Source organism: Triturus cristatus, chromosome 8, assembly GCF_964204655.1.
Source record: "Triturus cristatus chromosome 8, aTriCri1.1, whole genome shotgun sequence".
In the NCBI taxonomy this organism is placed as follows: Eukaryota; Metazoa; Chordata; class Amphibia; order Caudata; family Salamandridae; genus Triturus; species Triturus cristatus.
In genome coordinates this window covers 813,677,945-813,702,658 of record NC_140591.1, presented here as the reverse complement: position 1 = coordinate 813,702,658, position 24,714 = coordinate 813,677,945, and the positions used below count along the sequence as shown (strand labels likewise).

The following is a 24,714-nucleotide window of genomic DNA, read 5'->3' as shown; positions in this document are numbered from 1 at the left end:
TTTTGCAGAAAGTTCTCCGAAGACTCCACCACGAGAAAGTCTTCCAATACCCCTGAAGAGGCAGGGTTACATAACTTTTTGTTAACCTCCCCTATTCCTACTCAAGATGACGCCTTAAATCATCAGCTCTATTATGTAATAGTTTAAGTCTATAATGTTTAAACATATGGTTCCTGGAAATCATTCTGTGAAATACTCATTTGTCGTGCTTCAAAAACCTAGATGGATGGTTAATGACATCAAACTTGAAGGTCATGAATAAGGGCAGATATACTAACATTTCACGCAACGCAACATAGCACATCAACTTGCTGTGCTGTGTTGCGTGAAAGGGTGACATCAGAAATGTCACCCTTTAATAAAGGCATGGTGCATTTCTGCTGCCTCCTTGCGCTGGTGCTCTGTGTGCTCCTGAGCACTAATGCAGGCACCCTTGCATCATGGTGCACAGTTGCCTGCATTACAATCAGGACTGTTTTTGTTCAGGGAAGGGCACCTTCCTGCACAAAATCAATCCTTAAATACATTTTCCTTTTCCTATTTGTGGTGGGGGACGTATCACATGAGGAAGTAACAGGGAGAAATAAAAATATTTCTCCACATTACGCTTGGTGTGGGAGGCAAAACATTTTGATGCATTCACAGATTACAAATCTTTGTTAAGCTGGGAACGTGCCAAACTCGATGCGAGGATGTGTGGGAACACCCACACACTACCCATGGAACATCCTCCCGCCACAAGATAATGCAAGACACTGAAATGCGCTACATTGTGTTACCTTGGATTTACTAAACCACGCAAGGTGGATTTGCTTGGTTTAGTACATCTCAGTTGAGGGCTTGCGGTGCCTTGCGTTGCCTTCCATAATGCATGGTCTAAGACATCTGGGTTAGAAAACATTAAAATGCGCATGTCTGGATGGCAGTCCCTTGACGGCCAGCCAAAGAGACATGCACATTTTAAATCACACAACTCACTGCTGCTCCCACTCAGCAGCACTGGCTCCACCCCGTTCTGACACTTGTTTAGGACGGATTGCTGAAAAATAAAATGGTAATAAATAAACGTTATTACCATTTCATTTTTTAGCTCTGGGGTTGGTTGAGCTCCTCCACCTGTTTGGGGCTAACTAGAAGATAAAGAGTGCACCTCTGCATCGTAACTCTGAAGACTTGTTGAGTATTGTACCATGCAACCAGCAGCTTATCTTGGGTACCCTCTCGACTGCCTCCTTCGAATGGATGAGTAGACCCTTCTGCCTTAGAAATGATAGATGATAGATGCACCCAAAGAACTTAAGTTCCCGGTGGTGGATGATGCTCTGGTTAGCTCTGATGGGAACTGTGACTTGTCTTATTGACCATAGGATGAGTAATAGCCATGTGTCTAATGATGTACTTGCCATTCCTCAAGAAGAAAATAATGGGTCATTTCCGCCTGAGTGTTGATAGACCCAGAAACAAGGAAAGCAGATTCAAAACATTTGAAAACTTCAGACTCCACAAGAATGGAAGTCCATTTTCTAATCTTTATTCTAAGCTTGCTTGATTGCATTACCATAGGGTTTACAGCATCGCTGTAGCAATCCGAGAGAAGGAAAGGGGCTCATATTACCCCTTCCCCAAATAGCTGCCTATTGTCTATTGACTACATATTGGCATTTCGAGGAAAAAAATGCCAATTGATGATAATCATCAACATATTTACCATAATGAGTGGGACATTAAATGCCTGATAGGTTCTGAGTAGCGTACCTAATGTCAGATCAAAACTAGTACGCTGTTAGATTGCTGCTCTTGCATGTCGATAAGCTAGTCTGTCACCTAGTAGGCCGGATCTTCCTGCAGTCTACTTATTGCTATGAGGTAGAAGAAAGTTGAACATACATGGATACTCTTAATGCAGGGATGATGCTGGTATGATCAGAAATGATTGGCTCCCCAACTTGATGTGAATACTTACACTATACCGCTTTAAAAGTCCACCAGCCATGACTGATTCGTAACTTTTTCCTAAATCAAGGGAAATGGTGGACCACTTCCATTTACCCCTGATTGATGGGCAGCTTACAGGAAACAGGGATTTAATGTATGTCTTTCTTGGGGCATAACACACTCCTCATCCTCGTTTCTTTCCTTGTTTATGAGGAACCAAACCCAGCTCCTAATTTGTTTAAAAAAAAAAAAAAAAAAGTAATCACAGGAGCACAACGTTTTGCTTAGGAGCTTGCCGCCAGCGTTGTTAAATTCCTTGTTTGCCGAATACAAAGTCTGTTTAGATGATTTTGCCTCCTGGATCTTACTTTCAGGAATCTACTCTTCCTTTTTCTACCCCACTCGTGTCCATTCTTTTTAATCCCTTCTTGTTCCTGTTGTCACTGTTTTCCTACTTTCTCTTCTTCTTCCTCCCTTTTCTACCTTTCACTGTCTTGCTTTGGGTCAAAATCTGATGATGATGAACAATAAATCCCAGACCCCAAAAATGAGAGCCGGTGCTGAATATCGGAAACCACTGGCACAGATTGCCCACTAATCCCACCCCTTCCTCCCCAAGGATATTGAAACATAGTTGTTGGAAGAAATGTCAGAATGGCTGATGGATTCCAGCTTGAGCTCAAATTAATTTAACCCTGTTGTCTCATGAAGACCTCCTTCCTTCTCCTCCCATCCTCTGGCAATCAGCAAAATCCTTTACTGATAGCATCACCTGGATATCAATATTCATGAGACGATGTTGCAGCTCCTAAAGCGCTGAAGTATGTGGTCATACTAATCATCCCTGATAACAGCAACTACATACACAGATGCACCAGTGGCGTAACGAAATTTGAGGGGGGCCCCTGGGAGAGGATGTAGCCTTACGGCCATGGCGGTCGATCATTATTCTGGGGAACCGGGTTCCAGTCTCGGCTATGATGCTCAGCATCCTGTGATTCTGGGCAAATCACTTGATCTCCCCATGCCTAACAAAAAAAAATGAATGTGTCCTTGATGGTGCTCATGTAAAGCGCTCTGATACCTGATACCTTTGGGTCACGTTTGCACTATATAAAACTCCAAAAAATAATAATAAGTACATGGAGGGGGTCTCTTTCCCCGGCCCACCACCTACCACTTTTCCTGAGGGGACCCCCTGGAGCTCGTGTCCCCACCTGCACCGCGGGGGCTGCGGGGACTTTTGTTATGTCACTGAGATGCACAAAAATCAACAGTTTTCACAGTGCTGCGCTAGTCTGTTCCCTTAAATATTACTTATCACCCCAGGTTCACATAACGGGGTACCTTTGTCTCCCAAAAAACCCTGCGCTAGTCTGTTCGGCACTGCATAGCGTTACTGTTTCTCCATTTTGCCCTCTATCTTACTGGAGTAACATTCATGTCATTAGTTGCTACTCAGTGGAAGCAGCAGTTATTTTCAAATGCATGTTGTGGTATGCGTTGAGCATGTGCAGTGAATGTTTGTAACGCTTGCCTTTGTTTATTAAGGGAACTGCTTTGCTGACAGTGGACCAGAGAAGATGGGAAGACCTCAAAAGCAGACTGAAGATAGCACAGCCCCTTCATCTCCCACCTCGCCCTGGTAACAAAGCCATTCTAAATCCTCTTCTTATCTTGCACAAGTGTTGAAAATGTCTAATATTTAAATGCAGCGCGCGACCAGAGTCTCAAGAAGGGTAATAAAGACTGATTCTCACCAAAGAAAAGTGCATATATCCTTGACATTAACAAAAAAGACATGTTTCGCTGGATTTAGGATCAATCCAGAAAAAAAAGATTATAATGAAAGACATAATTGTATATAGTGTGTACCTGTGAACTACTACATAATCCTATAAATGCAAAGCATTCCTGTATTTTGCATCACAATTGACAGTGGTCAAACTTCTAATAAGTCCTGCTCTGCAATATCATAAAGTCAATTTGAAATTCAAAAGCATGAAATTACAGCTTTCCGCTGCAGATGTCCTGAGAAACATGGCAAAGCTGCAGAGCGCAATCGTTAACAAAATTGCTTCAGGCTAATGCAGCATGTCCTGCCTCTACAATAATAACTGAGCAAAGTAACTAAGGTTAAAAGACTGACATAATCACAAAGAGCAGCTTTCCTGTTAAACAAGCATTGGCAATGTCAATCGGTGTGGCTTATTGCAGTGTCTTTTGTGTCATTGATGGGTTTAGGCACTCAGTAAATTAACATACATGCACTCCGTAAATTATCTTTGCATTCTTGCATTCAACCATCTACTGATTATTTCTTGCATGCACTCTCTGACACAATTACAATAATACATGCACAAACTAAAAAACATATGTGAGTAAAATTGAAAGAATGCAAGTAGAAAAATGAAAACATGCTTCCGTCCCAACACAGTGGGCATATGCTTGCAATAATGAAACTAAACATATCAGCAGGTGTTTGCCTTACAAAGGCATTATAGATAGTGTATATGTTATGTTATGTTATATGGGTTTTTATAGCACGCTCAAATACTCGAAAGTGTCCTGGCGCGTGCAGTTATCAAAACCCAATGGATTGGAGAGTATGGATCAGCTAGTTGAAGAGAAAAGTTTTAAGTTGTTTCTTGAAAAGTCTAAAATCCTCAATATGCCGCATTTCCAGAGGGAGAGAATTACAGTACTTTAAAGTACTTTAAAGGTCTAGCACGGCTACCACATTTAGAACCAACGTGTTGGCATCTTGGAATGGTTAAAAAATACACACAATGGACAGCAACATTCAATAAAACTCTCCTAATTTAGAGAAAAAGGCACGCGTGATGCGCACACGAGTAGCAAGCAAGTGACTCATTAGCACTGTGTGGAAAGCTGCAGTATCCTCTTAAGAAACATACAAATAAAAAGAGGAAAAGCAAAAAATTGAAAGGGAACTATAAAAGGAGAAAACTGACCATGCAAGGACTGACCAACCAACCTAGACCCTGTAGCACACTTATTTTCAGATGGATGCATATGTGCGATCAGAAAATGCCATGATTCACAGGTCAAGAGAGCCACTGACTTATGTGGACTGAACAATTGCCCCATGCAGTGTGGTGTCACAAATGAAAGCAGAGTGTAAATTACACTCAGATAGACCAATGGGAGAAGATATCTGATCCAAAGCCCATCTATGTATGCATAACTATTAATACATATTTATATATAAAAAAAATAATTTATTGTAAGATCCTGGCACACAGCGTAAAACAAATACTAGCAAGAAGTGTTACACGGCAAAACTTCTCTCCTACAATTTGCCAAAGGCAGCAACCAACACCAACATCCTTGTCTGGGAGGGCAATATGTCACATTTCATGTCACAAACTACCTATCTGTAACTTTAATACAGAGAAATAACAATACATCCTTAAATGCCTATTGACTTTAACATGTGCTTTTCACAATCAATATAGTAGGCATACTGCATTTATCATAACTTTGTCATCACAACCAACTGTGGCCTCCTGTACTGAGCTTAAACGTTCCCACTAGGCATCCATCAGGCATACAGTAATAAAATTACATAGTCTACAAAATTACAGTTTGCAAAGTAAAATACTATTTCTCCTAACAGGGCCTAACAAGAATTCTGTCAGTGTGAATTTTCTATAGCTACGATTTGTCAGAGGGGATGACCAGCACCAAAGCTTTTCCCTACTACAGTAATCTGTGATATTCCATGTAAAAAAATACCTATTGGTAGGTTTTAATACAGAGTAATAACAATTTATCCTTAAATGCGTATTGACTTTAACATATGTTCTTCACAGTCATTATGTCAGGGCTACTGCCTTTATCATAATGTTTTATTCAAACAATCAGGCCTATAACCTTTATCATTTACTTGTCACCATAACCAACTCTGACCTACTGTGTTGGTCATACGCATTCCCACAAGGCAATCATCAGGAATACCATAACAAAATTTCAAAAATGTACAAAACGCAATTGTCAAAACAATATGAAATCCATACTTATGGCATGACACAATATCGGAACTCAAGTGTACATACATTAAAAACATTACAAATAGGTACAAAGTTATTGTTGATAAAACAATATAAAATTCCTCTCAATAGGGTCTCATAATCATAAATTCTACTCTCAGGGTTTGTCAGAGTGGGTGATCAACACCAAACCCCCTGCCTATTATGTAATGTATGGCATTACATGTAACCAAATATATTTCTATGGTCTGTAACACAATTTGATAACAATCCACTGTTAGAGTCCTGTTGGCTTTACCATACGCTTTTCACAATAAAAATGGCCAGACTTGTCCCCTTTGTAATAACTTTTGATAATAAACAGTCTAGACCTATGGCATCCGGTCTAACAGTTCCCTGCACAGCAATCAAGCCTATAGCTGCTATCATTGACTTTCTGCTATTCCCAACTTGGGCTACCTTACTGAGTGCAAGCCTTCCCACAAAGCAACCATCAGGCATTCAATCATAAAATTGCAAATGTATACAAAATTGCAGTTAGCAAAGTAAAATACTCTCTCTGACAGGGCTTAAAAGGGATGCACATAGTGCAACTTTTCTATACCCATGGTTTGTCAAAGCGGGATGGCACCACCATATGCATTTGAAATATCCACGGCTTAGCCTCCAAAGTGGGAGATCAAAAGACCTTAAACTATTTGAAATCCTTCGACCTAATTCTGCTCCAGAAGACCTGGGAAGACAAGCCCTTTTACCTGCAAGGTTACACCTCTTACCTATTCCCAGCAACCGAGGGCTCAGTATTTGGCCACCGCACGGGGGGCTTACTGCTTTTGGCCTCCATTACCGAAATAGGAGAGATCGTTCCAATAAAAATTCATTTAACAACCCCAAGCTGCATCCAGGCCCTAAAAATAACACTCAAGCTTAACGAGTACAAACAGGACATAATAGTAATAAATGCCTATGTACATCCCAAACAGAAAATAAGAACGTCAAAAGAGCTACCTACAGAACTAAATAGAGTAATGGACGACCAAGCCTCCGATCTCATTTTCCTTGCAGGAGACTTTAATATGCACCTCCTAGGGCTCACTCAAGATGATGACCTTATGCAAGACCTCACAGGAGCATGGGGAATCCTGCTGCAAGGAAAAGCACACTCCATTAAGCCAGCAAAAAGTGCGGAAAAACTGCTCCGGGAACTGGAGCAACTAAACTTGAGAGCCCTAAATGGTCGCTTCAAGGAAGACAACCCACCCGCAGCCACGTTTCACTCGGCAACAGTTTCCTCACACCTTGATTTTACTTTTGCTACTCTTACAATATTTAACAAAATTGCTACCTTCAAAATTGGAAACAATGAATTAAGCGATCATATGCCACAAGAGTTAAGCCTTTTCGCAACTCCTAGTCATACATTAGACAAAATAACAACTATTCTACTGGACGAAACTAGCAATCTCAAAAGAATAAGGTGCAACTCCAACAACATCGAGGAAATATCACTTAAAGCGAAAGATTTGTACAACCAATTAGAAGACAAGGCAGCTGATACCCAGGAACTCTGGGACAAGTTTTTAACATCTCTTGGTGTGGCATTTACCAACAGGCAGAGCAACATGACGAAAAAAGCTTCAATCAGTACATCCAAGATGACAAAAAGGCCGAATTTAAAAAAACTCAATCACTCCATAAACCAAACCCTAAAATGACTTCGTAAGTCTCCAAACAACCTTAGTTTACAAAGCACACTCCGTGAACTAAAAACAAGAGTATCCCTTATATCCCTGCTTCATAGATTACTCCGGGGACCGTTTGTTTCGCTTGGGACCAAAGAACTGTCCTTGCTGCTGTCTTGGACCACCAGAACTGGGATTTTACCTGCTTCCAACGCTGCTCCTCGCCGGACCCGCTGCGCGGGTCCCGCATCGTTCTTCCCTCTTGTGGTGACTCTGCGTGCTGTGAGGACCTCTGGGGCATCATTGCTGTTGTTGGTGTGTGTGTGGGGAACACCAGGGCTGCAAGCTGACCTGCAGGGACTCAAAGTACCAGGAGTCCCTGCGTGAGGTCGTGACCCGCAACACCTGGGTCGCTCTCCCTGCCTGCCCCGCCCCTTCCTCAGCAAATAAGTTCCTGCAGCTGTGTAGCACTATTGGGACCGTTTGTTTCGTTTGGGACCAGAGAACTGTCCTTGCTGCTGTCTTGGACCACCAGAACTGGGATTTTACCTGCTTCCAACGCTGCTCCTCGCCGGACCCGCTGCGCGGGTCCCGCTTCGTTCTTCCCTCTTGTGGTGACTCTGCGTGCTGTGAGGACCTCTGGGGCATCATTGCTGTTGTTGGTGTGTGTGTGGGGAACACCAGGGCTGCGAGCTGACCTGCAGGGACTCAAAGTACCAGGAGTCCCTGCGTGAGGTCGAGACCCGCAACACCTGGGTCGCTCTCCCTGCCTGCCCCGTACCTTCCTCACCACTTACCTTATTACTGGTCTCTGTTCCCGCTGCGCGGGAGCGCCCGGGGCGAAGCCCGGGCAAAGGGCGGGCCGTCTGAGGCTGTCAGAGGCTGAGGGAGGCTGGGCTGGGCCGTGTCTCTTTCGCCCGAGCAGGGTTGTTTGTTGGTGGTCATTACAGCTGTCAGGGAGTATCATGGCTTCAAGTCCCACTGTTGGTATATCACTGTTAGCAGGGGGACTGAACCAAGGGACCCTGGATGGTTATTTTACTAGGACTTTACTAGAAGCTGATAGGGAGCAAGCACTGGTTGAGCGACGAATCGAGCGTCGTCGCTCGATTGAATCCATGAAGGGTAGACGCCCATCTTTAGACCCCCTACAATTGATTGTTTCACCTCCTCTGAGTATCCTTAGCTTATCCGAAGGCCCTGATGCGTCTCAATTAGACAGCACTCCCGTACTCTTTCGCGAAAAATCTCCTGTACCTGACATAAGTGCTCCTTTGTCTCTTATTTCTGTACTCCCTGTTAGAGGCCCAACTACAGTGGTGGAGATTCATCATGAGCCACGTCCTATAGTTGTAGGGACCGCACATGTGAATAGAGCTAGGAAAAAAGCGACTTCTAAGGTGCTGGGGCCCCCTCTTAGTAAAAGGAGAAAGAGGGGGGGTGAGCAACCTAAAGCCAAAATTAGTCACTCAGACTTTGGTAAACCGTCTAAATCTCTTGTATTGTCCTTAGATAAGCCAGCAACCACATCCCTACAGGCACAACCTACGGGGAATGAGGTAGTATCTCCTGCTCTCCTAGGTGGCATAGAACAGCTAATCAAATCCCTCATGTTCCCTATCAAACAAACACTAGACAGGTTGGAACAAAGGATAGGGACCCTAGAGCAAACCATTGCTGCTAATACTGGGTTGTTAAAAACTTTTGAGAAATCGGTACTGCCCTCTCCAGCTCCCGCAGTACTTGCTGCTATTAGTACTACTCGCAGCAAAGAGGCAAATAAAACCACTAAATCCACCATTAGTGTTAAGCAGAAGGCTCCGCCTAAAACTATTGAGCAGCCTGCACAGAATGACGATAGAGTAGCTGTGGGGGGGCATAGTATTCTCCACCCAAAACCTGATAGCAATAGAGGGGTATGTAATGCGCAAGCAGTGACCACAGAGTATAATGGGCGTACAGTTGAGCTACCCCCTGAATCAGTACCATATGTGGTAGTCCTAACCGGAGTTCCCACGCTAGCAGAAGGTACAAGAGAGGGTTTTTTCCAGCTAAAGCACAAAGTTATGCATTGGTTGGCCCTGAATAGACCTCTCCCCTGTAATATCGATGGCGAGATCTTGCATGTTCGGCGCCTCCCGTGGCTAGGCCGCAGGGTTAAGGACCTACAGGGGGATATTATTATTGTTAACTTCAGAGAGCAGGGAGTTGTTAGGCATATATTAAACTGGTTCCCGGGGAGTGGAAGTAATCTTATCACTCCCTACGACCTAACGTATTTCTATCCAAGACCCCTGGTAGGTCCCCCAGCAAATCCTGGGATCTTACCCTGTGATAGACCTAGTCATCATCCCGCACCCCGAAGCAACTGGTCTGTGCCCCATGTATTGTACCCCTTGGCTCCTAACAGATCTGTTGGGTGGCATAATATTCCACAGAGTCATTGTGGTCCTAGATGGAGAGGTATAACAGGCCCACTGACCCCACTGACCCCCTTGGATGTGTCAAATAGATTTAATGCCCTCTCGGGTATGAGCGATTGTGATTGACAGTCAGGGCCCTTAGGGTATTCTATACCTGCCTCCATGGAAGTGGAGGGATTGGCTGACTGTGGTAACACCCCTAAGACGCTGATACCCGATCAGGGATTGTACTCTCCAGTGGCCATCCATTCTCCTAATCGACCCACACTAAGCAATCTAATAGTGGTAGCGGAGGTTGTGAATTTAGACGACACTAGTGCTTCTTGTATAAAGAATTCTGCACATGTACAGGGAGGGTCCGATGGCAATGGACCGATGATGGGTGTTATGTGTTGGAATATAGCGGCCATTTGTAGGAATCTGGACCTCTCCGAATGGCACTCACAGGTAGAACCGCACTGTATCTGCATCTTCCAGGAAACTTGGAGCCTTGAACCTGTTTACAAACTTGGATATTCCACATATTATCTGCCTGCCCTTCAGTCACCATCTGGGAGGGGCCGGCCTTCGGGGGGACACCTCATCTGGGTGGATATCTCTTTGGGGTGTAGTATTACTCAGAAGTATAGTGGCTCAATGGACATCCTTAGAATCTCACTGAGAGGCCCAGGATTTAGGGGGCACCTAGAGATTCTGAATGTGTATGCCAGAGGTACTAGAGGTAGCTCTTTTTCCCCCACTATAGTATTACTGGAGAAAGTCTTAGATGAGTGTGGTGAGGATGCCCAAGTTATGATTGCAGGAGACTTGAATTGCACGTTCGAACCACTTGCCGCAGAAGATATTCTGGGTGTGGTAGATGATGTGAGGAGGGGCATCCCAGCATTATCTGTTGAGCCGATAAAGAGATGGACAGAGAGGGCGATCCAGTTAAATTCTATGACCCTGGAGCACGGCCTGCGAGCCGTTAATGGAAGAACCACCTCTGACCCATTGGGCAGTCATACATACAACAGGGCTAACCATTCTTCCCAGATCGACTACATCTTGCTTGATTTCGACCTTTGGCAGTTTGTTGTAGATATGGTTGTAGTACCTACCATAGATAGCGATCATAATTTCCTTTCGCTTTCCCTAAGGCACCTATGGTTAAATCATAGTACCCCAACCTTATCACCAGCCAAAAGGTCAACATCGGATGTCACTCTGTCTAATTGCGGTAGGCGTCTCAAATGGCGGAAAGTAGCCTCTGACGCACCAAAATTACAGGCCATAGATCAATTTTTGGAAGCTACACTAAGTGAGATGGCAACAATCTCCTTAGATCATTCTGCTATACCCAGGATTACGCTGATGTTCCAGGAGACCATCAATTCGATTGGTAATCTTTTCAAGGCGCAAGTACGTGTAGGTAGGCCGGATGGCCACCCCAGGTCAAAAGATAAGCAGGGGTGGTATACGTCAAAATGCAGAGAATTGAAGGCGTCCCTTATTCAAGCTGTTAGGACAAAATCGCAGCCCCTTGTGCTGCAGGCTAGAGCAGAATACAAACGGGTGATTGGGATTGCAAAAAAGGAATGGGAAGATGAATACTGGCAAACTCTAAGAGAAGCAAGCACTGGGCGGGATGCAGCCCGTTTTTGGAATACTATTAGGGAAAGGAACAGACCCGATAGTAACCTTATAACGTGCAACATAACTGGTCAGGCCTGGTTCGAACATTTCACTAACTTGTATTCGAATCTTCAAGAGGCATTTGCCCCCCCCCCCCGCATCCTACGGACCCTTAGTACCCACGAGAAATGAAATGGTTTCCCCATTTACAATTAAAGAAGTAGAACACGCAATTAGGTGTATCGTGCCACAGAAAGCAGCGGGACCCGACGGAGTCCCGGGGGATCTGCTGCGTTCAAACCTGCAGAGGTGGGGTAAGCTTATTCACCTTCTGATTAGTGCAATCGACAAAGGAGCAGCCATTCCCGACTCTTGGAAGGGGGCAGAGGTTGTCCCTATCTTTAAGAAAGGCCGGAGGGACGACCCTGCCAACTACCGACCAATAAGTCTATTGGATTCAACTCAGAAGGTTGTGGGAAAGGTGCTCTTAGAAAGAATCCCCCAATGGATTAAGGATGAAGAGATTCTGTCGGACTATCAGGCTGGTTTCAGGGCTGGAACGGGCACGATAGAGCAGGCTTTCAGGCTCTTACTACTATATTGGAAGGTGGTAGTGATAGGCGGAGGCAGTCTTTATTTGGCATTCGTCGACCTGAAGACTGCCTTCGACCTTGTGCCCAGAGAACAGTTATGGGGCGTGTTAGCTGAAATGGGGATTCCACTAAACATCCTTTCCATCTTAGTGCGCCTGCATGATGGCAATTATGCGCAGGTACGTTGGGGTACCGATGGCCAGAAAACTAGTAGGATCCCAGTGGCAAAAGGGGTGCGTCAGGGCTGCGTCCTGGCTCCAACCCTTTTTTCACTTTATGTGAATGGGGTTGTGGACCATCTACACAAACAACCTTCGGACGCACCATCATTGGCAGGGGAGAGAATTCCCACCCTTCTCTTTGCCGATGATACGCTTCTAATCTCAAAAAGCTCGGCGGGTCTACAGAGACTTTTAAACAACTTTCAGACCTTCTGTGACCAACGGGGCCTAGTAATAAATACAAATAAAACTAAGCACCTGGTATTAAACCCCCCAAAAAAATTAGGCCGACCCCCTGTTCTTAGTGAAACCCCTCTGGAAAGGGTCACTGTTTTTGACTATCTAGGGATCCGTATTACAGATTCCATGCAGTGGACCACCCATTTATTAAAAATGTCTCTTAACCATAAAAGGGTTATAGGGGCACTTGCTAGAGAGCAGAGATCCTCTTCAACCAAGCCCATTGCCCCTGTTCTGGATATCTACAGGGCAAAGGGAGTTAGTTCCGCCTTGTATGGCGCTGAACTTTGGGGTACCTCTGACATCAGCGTCCTAACTAGGTCTGAGAATAAGTTTTTAAAATGTATTATGTCTCTCCCGCAGAGTACACCCACGCTACCCCTCTTTTTGGACCTTGGTTGCCAGCAAATTAGTGACGTAGCAAAACTGCGTCCATTGCTTTTATGGGCTAGGCTATGGCGCGTCCCCGAACTCGCCAAGTATGCTAAAGGCCTAGCAGAGGTGATGTCGATGGTAGGCTGGTGTAGGATCAGATGGCTTACTGATGTCAAGTCTATGCTTGGCAAACTAGGCCTTAGTGAAGCTTGGGTAAACAGGTCTTCCCCTCCGAAAGCAGCCTTGAAAACCTTATATTGGAATTGGGTTAGAAGCAGAATTTCCACGGATCCTTCTCATGGTAGGCTCACAGAAGAATTTTTAGTGCATAAGGACTCACCCTGTTTGGAGCTCTACCTGGATTTGGTCTGGAAGCCATATGATCGGGCCCTTTATTTTAAATTTAGAGTGGGGTCCCTCCCTGTGCGTGCCCTAACATCTTGCTGGAAACCGCCCTACCAGACAGTTGCATCTTGTCCCTCCTGTAGCACTCCAAAAGAGACAATTGAACATTTTCTTTTTGCGTGCCCGGCCTATGTTAGCCCAAGGCAAACGTGGCTTAAGCCCGTGTGTAGGGCCTTGGGCACTAGGCATTCATCTGTGACACTTCGAATTTTAACATCAGATACCCGGCAATTGTATGTTTTTAGCCTCTCGAAATTTCTGTCATGGGCTTGGTCAATCAGGGCAAAACGGCTGTTAATCACTGTTTAATTGATGACTTTTAATTGTTTATTTGTTTGATAACTCGCTTTTTTTTTTTTTTGCATAAAAACCTGTATTTGTTTTCCTTGTTTTTAGATACAAAATTTTAAACGATTGTGCTTTTTTTATCTGTCGCTTTTATGATGTAACAATCGAAATAAAGCTGTTGACTGACTGACTGACTGAGATTACTCCGCAGCTTTTGATCACATAGACGGTAACAAGCTTTGGCGTAAACTGGACAGCTGGGGGATACCATCCACCCTCCTAGATAAACTCAGGCTTTTGCATACTAATATGTGGTTAAGAATAAAGTTAGGTGCAGGAACACACCTCTTAAGAAGAATCCCCACCAACAAGGGTCTAAAACAAGGATGGGTACTAGCTCTGCTACTATTTAACCTTTTTCTGGCAGATCTGCCCACGGAACTGGATAACTGTTCATCTCATGCACCAAAGCTAGGCAACATGACACTAACGAACCTGTTATACGCTGATGACCTAGTCCTGATTAGTCGGACCCCCATTGGTCTTCAGCACCTCCTGGACGTAACTCAAATTTTCTGAACGAAACTCTTTGACAATAAATTTAAAAAAAAAGTAAAATCATGATAGTAAATCATTACAAGAAGACAAACCCCAGCTGAATCCTGGAAGGTAACCAAATAAGCTGTGTAACAAGCTACAAGTACTTGGGCATCCTTTTAGATCAACACAACTCCTTCAAGCCACAAATGGAATCCCTACGAAGGAAGGGAACTACGACCTACCTAGCGCTCAAACCTCTGGAGAAGCTGCTGCCAGACCTAAGGTTAGATCCATTCCTAAAGGTCCTGCAAGCTAAATTACATCCTACGATCACCTACGAGAGCGAATCATTAAGAGGGACAGACGCAGCAACTCTGTACAGCAAAATAGCGACCTCTTATCGAGCGATCTTTCAGCTCCCCAAATACGTCTCTCCAGCCCAAATAAGGCTGGAATTTGGGCTTCAAACCCAGCCAATTAAACGACGGGGAGCCTATGTCAAATGCTGGCACAAGATCAAAACACCTGAAGAGGGGACTTTGAATAACCACCTCTGGGTGGAGTTGTCTCGCACTGGAAAATCGCCAGCAAACAAATACCTTCAGGAATCCATTAAGATCCTAGGCCTGACAGACCTTTGGAATTACCCAACGGCTTATCCAGTCTTTAAAAAAAATGTTACAAAGACCACAAGACTAATATCAGCCATGAAGGACAAGAAAACATTACCAAAAAAAAAACATGGTTGGGCTGTGCTAAACAACTATGACATCCTTAAACCACAACCCTACCTCAAGGCAGAAACTAAGCTGCTGACAAAGGAATTTTTTTTTTAAATTGCGATTGAGAGTTGACTCAATCGCCCCGTTTTTACCGCCATGGGAAAAAAGAGGAGGAGACCGACCATGCCCCTTGTGTGCCTGCGGCACAGAAAACCTTATTCACATTATTTGTATTTGTAGCAAACTAAAGGACATAAGGTGCACGCTATTAAAACCAACTTTTAACCAGCATGGAGTCAGGTCATGCAGACAGGCGGTAATGCTGTGCTTCAACCCTACTTTAGTACAGCTAAACTGCCACCTCACAACATTTTTTGATCTCACTACACTGATACTGAAAAACGTAACATCATTGGCCTTGAATTCTGCCTCACAAGATGGCTCATCAAGACAACTTCGAGAACACCCTTAACAGCTCTATGTCGCCAAAAACAGGCACAACCAGTAACGGCTTGCAGCTTGGGTCCATTTTTAACGCTTAGCACACTCTTAAGAAAAACTAGAGAATCCAGAGTGAAAGCTTTGCAAGAGTCTGCGGCAGAGTGAGAATCTAAAAAATCAATTCTACTAAACAATCTTTTAGACTGAGCACCATTTGTTAAGGAAATGACTTTTTATGTTATAATCTTAATAGTTTTAATTGTAATAACAAAGTGGAACATCTGCTTATTATTGATTAATTTTTATACTAACACAACCGGTTTGATTTTAATGACTATGTATGCAATGGTTTTAATTAATCAAGCATAATAATAAATTTACCTTACCTTACCATGGTTTGTCAGGGGTTAACCAACACCAAAACCTTTGCCTACTAAGAAAATCTGTGAGATTCTATATAATAAAACGTATCTGTAGGCTTTTCAGAGTAATAGAAATTCTCCTTTGAATGCCTAATGACTTTGCACAGTCAATATGCATGGCTTACTGCTTTTGTTGTAAATTTTCATAACAAACAATCAAGGCTATAGCCTCTGTCATTGGATAGTTACCATACCTAACTCAAGCCTACTGTGCAGAGCATACATTTTTTACAAGGCAACCATAAAGCAGACAGTCATTAAAGTACAAATGTATATGAAATTACGGTTGGCTACGCCAACTACCATCTCTCCTACAAGAGCCTAACAAGGATTATTGTAGTGCCCATCTTTTATCCCTGAGGTTGTTCGAGTGGGTCACCAACACCAAATTCCTTGCCTGCTACAATAATTTGTGAACATGTAACAAAATACCTGCCTACAGGTTTAGCACAGTGTAATAATAGTAATCCGAGAAACCAATAAGTCTTTAATACAAACTTTTCACAATAAGTAGGTGAGGCTTACCTGCGTTGTCATAATGTTCAAAATAAACAGGTCAAACCTATAACATGTGATACGACTTTCCACTTTTCCTGGCACCATCCTATTCAAGTGCACATAAAGTAGCAACCATTATGCATACAGTCGCTAAATGACAAATATGTAGACAAATATAGTTTGAAAAACAATATACAACCCCTCACAACAGGGCCTAGCAAGTATCATCACACTGAAAATCCCCAGGCTTTGTTGGAGCGGGTGATCAACATCAAAACCCTTGCTTACTATGGTAATTTGTGAGATTACATTAACAAAAAACCTGTCTGTAGCCTGTAACACAATGTGATAACAACTAACTGTATAAAGCTTACTGGCTTTAGCAAATTATTTGTAAAAATAAAAGGGTAGACTAAGTGCCTTTGTCACATCTTTGGCATCAGACATAACACTTCCCAGTGCACCAATCAGGGCTATAGCTTGTCATGATAACCAACACAGGCCTACAGTTTTGAGCGCAAGCTTCTGCACATGGCAACCATCTGACACACAGTCATACAATAAGAAAGGTGTAAATTTACAGGTGATTAAGCAAAAGACTATCACTCTTAAGAGGGCATAATAGAAATTCTCACAGAGCAATTCTTCTATATCTATGGTTTGTCCAATATCAAACCATTGCCTACTACAATAATTGTGAGATTCCATGTAACAGAATTCTCAACTGTAGGCTATAACAGAGTAGTAACAATCCACAATTAAATGCCTATTGACTTTAACATAAGATTTTCTCAATAAATATATGAGGCCTAGTGCTTTTATTATAACATTCCACAATAAACAGATCAGGCCTATAGCCATTGTCTTGCCACCATAACCAACTCAGTCCTGCTGGATCAAGTATGGGCTTTGCCAAAAAGTGTGATACAAGCAATTTTTCATGAAAGCAAACATTTTTAGCCCGATCAAATACTGTGATTAGTGGAACCAACATGTGGGTGGAGCTAAGTCCCTCTGACAGTAGTACTCTGAAAGCTATTTTTTGTTGATCACATAAGGTAAGGAGACAGTTGCGCTGTCATGGCAAGGCTAACTTTTAATGCAAATGATGTAGCCTTGGGTATCCCATCCGGCTCTCAAACAAAAAAATAACTTAATTCCAAAGATTAAAGTTAACGATGGAAGAGAAGATTGCTAGGATTGCAATAAATTCCTTATGACTGCCGTCCTCCCATGTGCTACTGCGAGATAATAACAAATGCTATAAATTATCTAGTTATCTAAGACACTTTAGCAACATTACAATGTTATATGTGTGTCCCTGAAAGTCCAAGTTTGCGCAGTCACACTGCTGCTGGCTCAGGCAGCTGGAAAAATAAACAAAATAATGACAGCTGCTTGCAGGGAAGCCCATTTTTCTGTGTAGCACACAACTACTACCCAATCAAAACATGTTCTTCTCTCACAAGATGTTAACTTTCTTAGTCAGGCCTCATTTACCAGTATCTGTGCTCCTGGTGCCATATATATACAGAGCCTTGACTGCATCCACAAACCCAGAAAGAAATCCATAAACCCTCATCGCCTCCGATAAATAGGCCTAGCACACCCTATGGAACGTCTTAGCCTCATCAATAGTGAATAGCTAGGGGATCAAAATTCTCAGTTGCTAGATCTATGGCAGATCTCAATTGATGTGTCAGATCATACAACTGTTGACTTGGCACAAAACCATTCTGATCCGCATGCACTATCTTGCTGACAACCCTGGAAAGCCTCCTCGCTAGGATGCCTGCATAAATCTTAGAATCAATAGTGAGTAAGGAAATGGGTCTATATGAATCTGCTCTCCTGGGGTCAATATGTGGTTTCAGAAGTAGAGAAATTAAGGCAGTGTTCCTGGATGGAGGAATTTCTCATAGCTCCACTAATAGTAGGTGAAACAGGACCTTCCATTTTGGAACAATTATTTACTTCATTGCTTTGAAGAGGGCGTCTGGACCTGCCGCCTTCCCATTCTGGGATTTATTGATTTTCACAATAATTTCCTCCTCCGTAATATCCTCTAATATCTCTTCTGGTTCTAAGCTTAATAGGGATGGTACTTGAAACCCTACCAACCACTTCCATAAATCTGATGCCACTAAAAGTGTCCCTCTCAGAATAAAGGTCCTCAAACATTTTATAAAGGCATTCCAATGTTTCCTCAGAATCTTCTGACACCATACCCCTAGTAATTCCATCCCCTATCCACTCTTGCCTTCCAGGCTAGCAACGTGCCACTACAGTCGCAATACTCAAAATTAGCAAGCTTGCCAGCATGCCATCTTGCCCTCACTCTACTCTCAATGACCTGAACATAATCTGCCTGTTCTCTTACCAGCTTCTCTCTCACTACTTCTGTGCAGCCTCCTGGAAACAAAATGAGGAACCCCTTCTCCATAGCCTCTAAATCCTCTTCAAATCCCCTGTCCTCTTCTTGGAATTTTCTCGACCTAATCAAGCTGTGATTTCGCAAGAACCCATGGGCTACTGCCTTATATGAGTCCCAAAATATCCTCATCGGAGCTGAGTCCAAATTTAGACTGAAGTAACAACTACTCTCCTCCTTTAATGTATGTACTGGATCCCAATCTCACAGCAGTACTTTGTCCATTGTCTACCTAGACCTAATCTGCGCTTTGTGAAAACCGATATCTAACAAAACTGCAGCATGATTGGAGCAATGAACTGAAACATGTTTCTATCACATTAACATTGGAAAGTAATGATTTATCAATTACAATGTAGTCAATCCTACTAGGGCTCCAGTACTTATTTCTATAAAATGTATACCCTCGTGTTGCCCCAGCCTTTTTCAGCCACACATCAAAGATTGAAATCTATCATCAGATTCTTCAAAAACGTCCTCACCTTAGTGTGTCCTGCCACTCGTCTCTGTGATGATCTAGCCAACTATTCATCCAAATAAACATTAAAATCGCCTCCAAGCACTATGGATGATGGGAAACCCAACAATTTCCCCAAACATCCCGTAGAAGAAGAACATTATCAAAATTTGAGCCATAATATCTCCTACAAGTAAACGTATCTCACCCAAAAGTCATACAACCTACCATCCACCAACCCGAGCTTCCTAGACTTACTTCACCCTACTGACTATTTGAAGGGATACCTATGGATCCTTAGTATTTCTCTCCCCCGATCCACCTCATTATTACCTTTTAGGACCACCTCCCTCAGGAGATTCATCACAAAACCCTTCAGATCACTCCCATCTAGCATCCCATCTAGCATCTCAGGAACATTAAGGACCCTCACATTGTTCCACGTCAGGGCTGCCCATTATATATATATATAGATATTCACTGAAAAAACCATAGGTTTCAGACATGTCATATAGTTAGGAATGAGCTTTTAATAAACCTTCGAAATTCACTGAAAAAACCATAGGTTTCAGACATGTTGTAGTTAGGAATTAGCATTTAAAAAACCTTAGAAATTCACTGAAAAAACCATAGGTTTCAGGGGAGTTATAGTTAGTTGGACATTTAACTCGTACAAAACCACTGAAATTCCCCCGTTATAGTTAGTTCTGCTAACTATAACTCATGTGCCCGCAATGGACTGCTGATGATGTCACTTATTGCATCATTCATGACATGGTCAGTGACATCACTGATGACATCACTGATGACATCTCAAATGACATCACTGATGACATCACTGATGACATCATCCTTGTGATAGAGTGGCAGACCTCCTCTCACATTAATATAACCTTTGATACACACACTCAAAAATAGAAACTAACATTTTCTAAACAATGGTCATACCAATACCAGTTACAACAACCTATTCAGTAATTCTAAGATCTACATACACATCCACTCATACACCAACAGTCCTATATAGTCACTATAACACCCCTGAAACCTATGTTTTTTTCTGTGAATTTATATATATATATATCTTACCTACTGGCAGTCGCCAGTAGGTAGTTATAGTTAGGACCTATTTTCCATAGGAAAACGTAACATTCTATTAGGAATAACGTTGGCGACGATTGACGAATCTTCACAAAATTTTCCAAACTTTTGGCCAGCTCCGGTCCGCTCCTATCCTGAAAATTTCACAGTGATTCATCAAGCGGGGGCCAAGAAAAAAGGGGGGTCCCAAAACACATTTTCCCCGATGCATTTTCGCATAGGACCTGTTGACGCAGCTACAGCCCGAACTGCTGAACGGAATTACACCAAATTTGGCAAAGAGGTAGTCCTCAGTTCAGACTCGTGCCTTTTGCTTAAATGGTATGAATCAGTTCAGTAGTTTTTGAGAAAATTAGAGTTAAAAAGATAGATATATCTGGGCGGACCCTAACCACACATCTCATTGTGAGATCTGATTGGCTGTCAGTACTTCATCCAAGAAGTATTGGCAGCCATCTTGGAACTAATATACATGATAGCACCTCATTAAAAAGCATTGCAGTTAATAGAAGGTTTTAAGACTTTAGTTACATTATAAATCATTTTTGATGGTACCATACTCATTTTAGAAATTGAGGTGTGTTCTAAGGTTATTTTACCATGTGAAAAAGCCTTCTGCTGGGATATCATGAATCATGTTTGAGAGAAAGCTATTTTCTCATGCTTTTCCCACAGAGGTTTAGAAGGTGATCTATAAGCTAAACTGAGAGCATATTTTCTGTAAATTCACATTATTTTTCTCAGTCATGTGAGAATGAAGTCTGACATTCTCAGTAAAACATGTACATCCAACAAGGGCAGAGACTGTCAGTTGATTCCTTTGTGTTCTACTGTAGCTTCCCAGAGTGTTCTATAGAACAACTAGAGCGCTAACAGTCCTACATATGATAAACGTTTGGCACACCTGAAGCCATCTTGATTGGAATAAAGTGGTAACTCATAAAACATTTAATTTAAAAAGGAGCAAAATAAGGAGGTTCATTTTGCCATAGAAAGTATGATTAGTGCTGCAGAAAGAAAAATTAGGGCACATTTTGAGTGACTTCTCAAATCCTCTTCTATTTCATTAAATAATTCTGACATACAGACTGAAACATGCACTTTCAATACCAGCAGCAGACTTCCCTGGTGAGCAGTAGCTTTACTACAGTGATCTAATAAGCAACTAGAGTGCTAACATTCTGAATTTATGGCAAATGTGTGACACATCTGAATGCCTTCTTGATGGAATCAAAGTAAAAAACTGAAAGTATTTCCTACTGAGGAGACTGTAGTAAATGAGGAAATTAGGAAACTTCATAACAAATAAGTCTCCCAAAATGGCCACTAGAGACAAAAGAGCCCAAATGTAGCACAAATATCACCCAGATGTAGCCCAAGTATAGCCCAATGACATAATGTCCCAGCGTGTTCTAACGAACAACTAGAGCGCTAACAGTCTTACTTATGACAAAAGTATGGCACACCTGAAGCCATCTTGATTGGAATAAAGTGGTAGCACTTAAAACATTTAATTTACAAAGGAACAAAATGAGGGGGGTCATTTTGCCATAGAAATTAGGATTAGTGCTGCAGAAAGAAAAATTAGGGCACATTTTGACTTCTCAAATCCTCTTCTATTTCATAAAAACATTCTGACATGCAGAGTGAAACATGCACTTTGAATACCAGCAGCAGACTTCCCTGGTGAGCAGTAGCTTTACTACAGTGATCCAATGAGCAACTAGAGTGCTACCATTCAGAATTTATGGCAAATGTGTAACACATCTGAATGCCTTCTTGATGGAACCAAAGTAAACAAGCATTGAAAATGCAATATGTCTCACCCTCGTTTAAGTAAAAGCAATTCTGTTTGTAATTCAGGTGGCTTTTTAGCTTTGCTTTTATTAGTGTTTTTCAAACTTTCATGTACATAACATGCATATGTATGCATATATGTATATGTATGCATGCATTTATATTTGTATTTATATAGATATGCTGATTATATATATGTTTATATATGTGTATTATATATATACACACATACATATATATAAATGCATATGCAAATATATGCATATATATATATGTGCATATGTGTGTGTGTAGAGCGAGGTAGAGAGAGGTAGAGAGGTAGAGGTGTAGAGGTAGAGAGGTAGAGGTAGAGAGGTAGAGGTAGAGAGGTAGAGAGGTAGAGAGTAGTAGAGAGAGAGGTAGAGAGAGGTAGAGAGGTAGAGAGTAGAGAGTGAGTAATAGAGAGTAGAGAGTGAGTAGTAGAGAGTAGTAGAGAGTAGCAGAGAGTGAGTAGTAGAGAGTAGTAGAGTGAGTAGTAGAGAGTGAGTAGTAGAGAGTGAAGAGTAGAGAGTGAGTAGTAGAGAGTGAGTAGTAGAGAGTAGTAGAGAGTGAGTAGTAGAGTGAGTAGTAGAGAGGGAGTAGTAGAGAGAGAGTAGTATAGAGTAGTAGAGAGTGAGTAGTAGAGAGTGAGTGGTAGAGAGTAGTAGAGAGCAGTAGTAGAGAGTAGTAGAGAGTGAGTAGTAGAGTAGTAGAGAGTGAGTGGTAGAGAGTAGTAGAGAGCAGTAGAGTGAGTAGTAGAGAGTAGTAGAGAGTGAGTAGTAGAGAGTGAGTAGTAGAGTAGTAGAGAGTGAGTGGTAGAGAGTAGTAGAGAGCAGTAGAGTGAGTAGTAGAGAGTGAGTAGTAGAGAGTGAGTAGGAGAGAGTAGTAGTAGAGAGTAGTAGAGAGAGAGTAGTAGAGAGTGAGTAGTAGAAAGTAGTAGCGAGTGAGTAGTAGAGAGTGAGTAGTTTAATTTAAACACAATGAGGAGGTTCATTTTGCCATAGAAATTATGATTAGGGCGGAAAAAAGAAAATTAGGGCACATTTTGAGTGACTTCTCAAATCCTCTTCTATTTCATTAAAAAATTCTGACATGCAGACTGAAACATGCACTTTCAATACCAGCAGCAGACTTTCCTGGTGAGCAGTAGCTTTACTACAGTGATCTAATAAGCAACTAGAGTGCTAACATTCTGAATTTATGGCAAATGTGTGACACATCTGAATGCCTTCTTGATGGAATCAAAGTAAAAAACTGAAAGTATTTCCTACTGAGGAGACTGTAGTAAATGAGGAAATTAGGAAACTTCATAACAAATAAGTCTCCCAAAATGGCCACTAGAGACAAAAGAGCCCAAATGTAGCACAAATATCACCCAGATGTAGCCCAAGTATAGCCCAATGACATAATGTCCCAGAGTGTTCTAACGAACAACTAGAGCGCTAACAGTCTTACTTATGACAAAAGTATGGCACACCTGAAGCCATCTTGATTGGAATAAAGTGGTAGCACTTAAAACATTTAATTTACAAAGGAACAAAATGAGGGGGGTCATTTTGCCATAGAAATTAGGATTAGTGCTGCAGAAAGAAAAATTAGGGCACATTTTGACTTCTCAAATCCTCTTCTATTTCATAAAAACATTCTGACATGCAGAGTGAAACATGCACTTTGAATACCAGCAGCAGACTTCCCTGGTGAGCAGTAGCTTTACTACAGTGATCCAATGAGCAACTAGAGTGCTACCATTCAGAATTTATGGCAAATGTGTAACACATCTGAATGCCTTCTTGATGGAACCAAAGTAAACAAGCATTGAAAATGCAATATGTCTCACCCTCGTTTAAGTTAAAGCAATTCTGTTTGTAATTCAGGTGGCTTTTTAGCTTTGCTTTTATTAGTGTTTTTCAAACTTTCATGTACATAACATGCATATGTATGCATATATGTATATGTATGCATGCATTTATATTTGTATTTATATAGATATGCAGATTATATATATGTTTATATATGTGTATTATATATATATACACACATACATATATATAAATGCATATGCAAATATATGCACATATATATATGTGCATATGTGTGTGTGTAGAGCGAGGTAGAGAGAGGTAGAGAGGTAGAGGTGTAGAGGTAGAGAGGTAGAGGTAGAGAGGTAGAGGTAGAGAGGTAGAGAGGTAGAGAGTAGTAGAGAGAGAGGTAGAGAGAGGTAGAGAGGTAGAGAGTAGAGAGTGAGTAATAGAGAGTAGAGAGTGAGTAGTAGAGAGTAGTAGAGAGTAGCAGAGAGTGAGTAGTAGAGAGTAGTAGAGTGAGTAGTAGAGAGTGAGTAGTAGAGAGTGAAGAGTAGAGAGTGAGTAGTAGAGAGTGAGTAGTAGAGAGTAGTAGAGAGTGAGTAGTAGAGTGAGTAGAGAGAGTAGTAGAGAGTAGTAGAGAGAGTAGCAGAGAGTGAGTAGGAGAGAGTAGTAGAGTGAGTAGTAGAGAGTGAGTAG

The 24,714-nt window shown here is 42.1% G+C and overlaps 1 protein-coding gene across 1 annotated transcript in view; it reads left to right on the top strand.

Moving 5' to 3' along the window:
- NALCN (sodium leak channel, non-selective) overlaps window positions 1–24,714 on the top strand; it is a 2,843,734-nt gene that overhangs the window by 2,681,189 nt on the left and 137,831 nt on the right. The window contains exon 33 of the mRNA XM_085622267.1: window positions 3,487–3,580. Coding sequence (XP_085478393.1) covers window positions 3,487–3,580 — 94 coding nt within the window. The remainder of the gene's footprint in view (window positions 1–3,486; window positions 3,581–24,714) is intronic.